At 52.1% G+C, this 6,843-nt stretch overlaps 1 protein-coding gene across 2 annotated transcripts in view; it reads left to right on the top strand.

Annotated features, from left to right (window-relative positions):
* The first annotated feature begins 3,426 nt into the window (after positions 1 to 3,426).
* Kmt5c (lysine methyltransferase 5C) overlaps positions 3,427 to 6,843 on the top strand; it is a 7,698-nt gene continuing 4,281 nt past the window's right edge. Inside the window, exons 1-6 of one of the 2 annotated variants that reach the window (XM_005369333.2) lie at positions 3,427 to 3,457; positions 5,049 to 5,255; positions 5,396 to 5,561; positions 5,886 to 5,995; positions 6,226 to 6,389; positions 6,512 to 6,531. In XM_005369333.2, the coding sequence (XP_005369390.1) occupies positions 5,146 to 5,255; positions 5,396 to 5,561; positions 5,886 to 5,995; positions 6,226 to 6,389; positions 6,512 to 6,531 (570 nt within the window). In that variant the 5' untranslated portion in view covers positions 3,427 to 3,457; positions 5,049 to 5,145. Of the gene's footprint in view, positions 3,458 to 4,642; positions 5,256 to 5,395; positions 5,562 to 5,885; positions 5,996 to 6,225; positions 6,390 to 6,511; positions 6,532 to 6,843 lie in introns of those variants that run through there. The other variant, XM_026777167.1, reaches the window with a different exon arrangement.

Here is a 6,843-nt window from a genome sequence, read left to right as displayed (position 1 = left end):
CTCTTAATTCAACACCCAACTCTAACTGAGATGGGGCTCTCCATTTATTCCAATACGTTGGACGTGCAGAGATACCGAGTTTGCAAACTTGCATAAAATAAAAGCTCTTTGCTTTTACATACGGGACTCAGTCTCCTTGTTGGCTTTTGGGGGACTTCGTGGGGCATAACAGGAACATTTATGAGTGGCATTGAACGACATAGATCTCTGGACAGGTTTTGCTATAGGTCTTCATGTGGATAAATGCTCCTTCACTCACCTGTTTCCACTGTCTGGTGGTGCTGTTTTGTGGGAGTGTACGACGGCCCATCTGTCTGTTCTTCAAGTGATAGACATTGGGGGACAATTCAGGTTTTCAGTTGTTGTAGCAAGTATTCTCCCATTCATATCTTTGGAGCATGTGACCATTTCTCTAGGGTATTGATACCGATGTGAGAGCTGTACTTTGAAGAGCCCCACTCATTTTGTTGTTGTTTTGTCTTTGTTTTTTCTGAGACAAGTTTTATCTGTGTAGTTCTGGTTGTCGCAGAACTTATTCTGGCCAAGCGGTGATGGCGCATGCCTTTAATCCCAGCACTCAGGAGTCAGAGGCAGGTGGATCTCTGTGAGTTTGAAGCCAGCCTGGTCTACAATACAAGAGCTAGTTCCAGGACAGGCTCTAAAGTGACAGAGAAACCCTGTCTTGAAAAAAAAAAAAAAAAGAACTTATTCTGTAGATCAGGCTGGCCTCAAACTCAGATATTCATCTGCCTCTGACTCCTGAGCACTGGGATTAAAGGTGAGCACCTCCACCTCTGGCAAGTTACACTTTTGTTGTTGTTTTGTTTTGTTTTTCAAGACAGGGTTTCTCTGTGTAGCTTTGGAGCCTGTAGCCCACGCTGGCCTCCAACTCTGACTCTCGAGTGCTGGGATTAAAGGCACGGTCACCACTGCCTGTCAAATTACACATTTTTAAGAGTTCTAAATGCAGCCAAGCAATAATGGCAGAGGCAAGTGGATCTTAGTGAGTTCGAGGTCAGCCTAGCCTATAAAGCGAGTTCCAGGACAATGAGGACTGTTATACAGAGAAATCTGTATCCAAAAAAAAAAAAAAACACAAGGAAACAAAAAAGAGTTCCAAATGTAGCTGCCCTTCTTTGCTTCTCTCCTAGTTGTCCATTTGTTTTTAATGTGTTTTAGCCAAAGGGTCTCCCAGCCTCACTGTGTTGTCAAGTATAACCTTGAACTCCTGATCTTCCCACTTTCACGCGTTACAGTCTTAGTTTGGATTTCTAGCGTTGTGAAGGGACACCATGACCACGGTAACTCTTATAAAGGAAAGCATTTAAAAAAAATAAAGGAAAGCATTTAATTGGAGCTGGCTTACAGTTTCAGAGGTTTATCATCATGGGAAGACATGACAGTGTGCAGGCAGATAGGACGCTGAAGAAGGAGATGAGAGTTCTACATCTTGATCCTCAAGCAGCAGAAGGAGAAACTGTGTGTTGGTTGTAGCTTGAGCATATATGAAACCTCAGACCCCGCCCCTACAGTGATGGACTTTCTCCAAGAAGGCCATGCCTACTCCAACAAGGCCACACCTCCTAATAGTGTCACTATCTGTGGACCAAGCATTCAAACGCGAGTCTAAGGGGACCATTTCTATTCAAAGCACCAAAGTTACCATTGCAGTGATATAGATATACCACCATACCTGGCTCTTACTGTCCATCTCTCCTAAGCTCATAACCAGAGAAGTCACAACAGGGGTCACCCTGTTAGGGACTGCTACAGGGCAATCTTCTGGCCTGATCCCCTCTGTCAGTACTAGATTTGGTCGATATGATGGCACCCAAGGAGAGGTGCTTAAGTTAGGAAGTATCTTCAAACCCAGGAGAGATAAGGTGGTGTAGGACGGACCCTCAGAAACTTGGAAAGTGTCCCAGCATGGTACTGTTTCGTAGGAGGAACTGTGAAGCTGAGAGGGGTCAAAGCACTTCCCCAAGGTCACAGAATCAGAATAGGGCAAAACCTTCAGCCTCCTTAAAAAACAAAACGTCCTGCTGGGCAGAGTGGTGCACTCCTTTAACTACAACACTTTGGAGCAGAAGCAGGAGGATCTCTGGAAGGTCAAGGCCAGCCTGGTCTACACAGTGAGTTCCAGGACAACCAGAGCTGCATACTGTCTCTAACAAGAAGTACATATCTTAATTAGTTTATTTTGTGTGTATGTACGCGTGTGAGGATGCACAGGCCCCCACATGCACATGGAGGTCAGAGGACAACCTGTGGGAGTCTCTGCTTTCTTTCCATGGACCCTGGCTGTCAGGACTGGGGCCTTTACCCGCTGACCATCTCACGGTCCCAGCCTCACTTCAGTCGGTTGTTCCTTCAGCCTGCATTAATGAATCGTTCTGTGCCATAGGCGTTGTTCTAACTCACCAAAAAGATAACTCATGGAGAACAAAGACTGCCTGCTGCATGGAACTTATTTGTTTGGACGTAATTATAATACGCTAATTATATTTGCAGGATTGAAGAGGTGGGTGATCCTAATTACAGGGATTTCCCCAAGGGAGCGCCCCATGAGTCAGAGCTTGTCTCCAAAATCTCAACTTCTCAGCGTCCCTTCTTTCCGATCTGTTCATAGGTAGGGCAAGGGAACTTTATAGAGTGCTTATATAGGTACAATTTCCAAAACGATAAGGAATATTGAGAGAGAGAGAGAGAGAGAGAGAGAGAGAGAGAGAGAGAGAGGAAGGCCTTCTTGTCAAGCAGAGCTGGCAATGAAGTTTTGTTGCCATGACAACCAATGGTCTCCCGGGGCCGAGGGCAGTGGTGGCGCGCGCGCAGTAACCTCTTTCCTTCCTAGTTAGCTATGAGATTTTGCCCCCCTGAAGCTGAAAGAAAGAGAATAGCGATCGGGACTCTACGGTGATGGACGGAGGCCTTAGCTAATGGAAGCATACGCTTTCCCAAAATCAACCAATAATATACGAAGTTTGGATCTGGCAGATCCCGCCCTCCTTCTACTTGGACCTGAATAACCTGACCCAGACAGAGTTTCGCTCGGAGCGACGGCGCTTTAAGCCAATGAAAGCATTGATTTGGGGCCGTGCAGGAGGAGGGGGCGGGACATATCGCTATGGCAACAGCTGAAGGACAGTGACGCGAGCCATTAGTTGTAGTCCGCGAGGTTTATTGACAGCGCGGGCGTGGCGGGGTTTTGTCGGGGCACCGGCTGGGGCCAGAAGAGGCGGGAAAAAAGGGAGAAATGAGAGCTAGCCAATAAGAACCACGCGGGTTTCATAGCAACGGAGGAGTGACGGCGAACTGAGCCAATAGAAGGATGCGCCGGCCGTCAACTCGGCCGAGGGGCGGCGCGGCGGCAGTGCCTGACGAGAGCCGGACCAGGCGGTGGGAGGTGGTGGCGGCGGCAGCGCGGGCGCCTGAGGAGGAGGAGGAGGAGGAGAAGCGGGTGAGGGGCGGCGCGGCGCCCGACCTCTGAGCCCCCTCTCGGCCCCCGCCCCGCGTCGCCCGGCCTCCCAGTCACCCCCTGACCCGGCTGTCCCCTGGCTCGTCCTCGAGCCTTGAAGCCCAAGTCTCCAGCCCCGCGGGTCCTCGCGCTCCTCACTCGTAGCCTTCCCTGCACCTTCGCAGCCCGTGCAGACTCCTCTCTCACTCCCAGGTCTTTCCTTGCCCTTTAGGGGCGGCTCTCTGCACCACCAGGGCCTGTCCCTGACACCTTTTCCCTGCACCGTAACCTCCCGTGTCACTCTCAGGGCACTTCCTGACTCCTGTCTCAACTGTCGTGGCCTCTGAGGCCCTCGCCTCGACTCTTACTGCTTCCCCACCCCCTTCTACAACCTTCCCAGGCTTTACTGCGCTTCCTCAGTTCCCTCCTCGAACCCCTAGTGCCTCTGATGTTCTCGTCACTTCAGATACCCAGGACTTCCCCTCAAACCCTACTTGGGACCGCTAGGCCCTTCCTTAGACCCTAAGTCTACCTACCCTTTGGATTTCGTGGGCTCCTCCCTTGCACCCGTAGGTGCCGCCCCCCCTCTCCGCGTCCTTTTGACTTCCCTCCATGTTTGCAGCCTTTCTCTTCCTTCACATCCTACCCCCTGTACCTGGCTTTATTTGTCTTTTCCCATAAGCTCCTCCCCAGCTTCCAGGCTTTTTCTTAGCACCCTCTTCATTTAACCCAGACTTATTGTTTTGTTTTCCAGATCTTTCTCCCAGTTCTTGTAGCTTCTCTTCGTGTCTCAGCCACTCTTCCTCCTTTCTTGTTCTCACATTGCTCTTTCCCAAGGTGCAGATCTGCCAGACACCATGATGAGGGCAGTGGGTAAACTGTCCCTCCGTTTCGCTTGATTTGGTTTTTTTGAATCTAATTTTTTCCCCCTTTGCTCTCGCTTCCTTCCCTTTGTTTTGACTTGTTTCTGCTCTTCCTTCCGTCCGTTCCTTCCTTCTTACTGTGTTGTTGTTGTTCCCTTGAGGGCCTTCCCTTTGCTGGAATTCTCAGTCAGGGAGCAGGTACTTGACCCCCCCCTTCCCCTCCAGGGTGCCTGGGTTCCACCCACAGCCATTTGACCACTCCCTGAGTAGGGTGACCTTGGAGGGCGGAGGTGAAGACTGACCCAGCCTAGCGAGGGTCCGCAAAGGCAGGCTAGAAGCTAAAAAACATTGAGTTCATTTTCACCTTCTCCCTTGATGAGGCCCAGCTATCCCAACTCCCTCCTGCCATGCCAAGGCTTTGAAGTTATCTCAGATTGTCAATTAATCTACCGTCCCTGGGCACACGGGGACTTGTTTCCTACATGTGCGTTTGGCGAGGTGGTTTGTGTGTGTGCTGACATCCATGAAAGCCCACGTGTCCTGAGGAGGTTGTGTGTGGGACTGGGGGACCGGCGTCTGTTTTGCAGGGAAGGGAGGGGAGTGCTTAATGCACTAGAGACAGTGTTTCTCCTGGGGTTTCCTCACAGTCCGAAGTAGCTGTTGGGTGTCATTCTTGCATAGAGGCCTGTGAAGTTAGTTTTGCTCCCCACCCATCCCATGCTCTCCTACAGATAAGCAGGCTGTGGGACCCACAGACAGCTTCTGAGTGGCACAGAACACATCCCTTTGCCCCGCTGGTGCCAGAAGCAGCATGATCTTCAGAGCGCCATGGGGCCTGACAGAGTGACAGCCCGAGAACTGTGCGAGAACGATGACCTGGCCACTAGCCTTGTTCTTGACCCCTACCTCGGCTTCCGCACCCATAAGATGAATGTCAGGTGAGAGGTTCCTGGGGGTGATGGCAGGCCTGGACCTTTTCTCTTGTATTTTTATAACTCTCAGCCTGACCTCCCTGAAGCTTCAGGTGGGGGTCAGGGTTCTGGAAGTCCCTGGAACTCAGGCATATCCTTTCTCCCAGCCCTGTGCCCACTCTGCGACGACAGCACTACCTTCGCTCAGCACTGGAAGCTTTCCTAAGACAGCGGGACCTGGAGGCTGCATACCGGGCCCTGACAGTGGGAGGCTGGATGGCCCACTACTTCCAGAACCGGGCCCCTCGGCAGGAGGCTGCCCTCAAGACCCACGTGAGGGAGCCCATGCCCTGGTCTGGCCTGCACTGTGCTCCCCATTTAGCCGGCAGATTCTGGAGCTCTTAGGAGAGCAGCCCCCAGGTCCCAGCTGCCTTGCCCCTGAAGACATCCTGCAAGGCTCAGAATCCTAGAAGAAAATAATTGGGGGCTGGTGAGCTTTGAGAGTCCAACCTCCTCTTCCTTTAACAGATGAGGACACCTAGACCCAGAGAGGATCTAGGCCATACAGTCAATGACAAAGTAGACCTGGTCCAAGAGAAAGGGGCCCCTTATGGTTGACCCTCCTCACTATCCCACTCTCCCCTACTCTCCTCCCAGATTTTTTGCTACCTCCGCGCCTTCTTGCCTGAGAGTGGCTTCACCATTCTGCCCTGCACCCGCTACTCCATGGAGACCAATGGGGCCAAGATCGTGTCTACCCGTGCTTGGTAAGGGAGCTGCTGGGAGCCAAGACTCAGTCCCTGTGGATGAGGTAGGACTCAGAGGAGGTGGGGCTAGTGAGACATGAGGACCTGGAGGATGTGAGAGGATGGGGAATGCAATGGCTCGCCTGCCCCTTGGTGCCCCTGCTCCCTGGGGGATTCTGCATGAGAGGTCCTCAACCCCAGTAAGGATTGGGAGGCCTTGCTCAGAGCCATACAGCGTGGACTCTTGGCAGGAAGAAGAACGAGAAACTGGAGCTGCTGGTAGGCTGCATTGCAGAGCTGCGTGAAGAGGATGAGAACCTGCTTAGGGCCGGAGAGAACGACTTCAGCATCATGTACTCCACCCGGAAAAGGAGTGCCCAGTTGTGGCTAGGCCCAGCTGCCTTCATCAACCATGGTGAGGGCAAGGCTGGGGGAAGATGCTGCAGGGCAGGCACGTGGATGAGACAAGGGAAAGGGGCTGCCTTCACTTGCTCACTCTCTTTTCTCTCTTCTCTCATGTCCATCCAACTGCGACAGACTGCAAACCCAACTGCAAGGTGAGCCCTGCAGAGTGTGAGAGGGGTGGACATGTGGGGAATGAAGGTGCAAGGTGCAGGAGAGGTGGTTTTGGACTCTCCTCATAAAGCGGTGTCCGTCCCTTGTAGTTGGTGGGAGCCCCTGGAGTGGGCATCATGGGAAGGCATGTGTCCCCGAGGGTGTCAGAGGGAGAAGAAGAGGTGACAGTGTATTTGCACTGTTGTTACCAGAGCCTGGGTTACTGACTAAAATGGGGCCTAAGGTGTGAAGGGGAGACAAACTAGCAGGTGGCTAATCTCACCTGGGCAGCATGGATGGCAGGGGAGGGGAGA

The sequence above is a fragment of the Microtus ochrogaster genome, unplaced genomic scaffold (assembly GCF_000317375.1).
Source record: "Microtus ochrogaster isolate Prairie Vole_2 unplaced genomic scaffold, MicOch1.0 UNK47, whole genome shotgun sequence".
Taxonomy (NCBI): domain Eukaryota; kingdom Metazoa; phylum Chordata; class Mammalia; order Rodentia; family Cricetidae; genus Microtus; species Microtus ochrogaster.
Note: the sequence above shows the minus strand (reverse complement) of the source record. Positions and strands in the feature narration are given on the sequence as shown.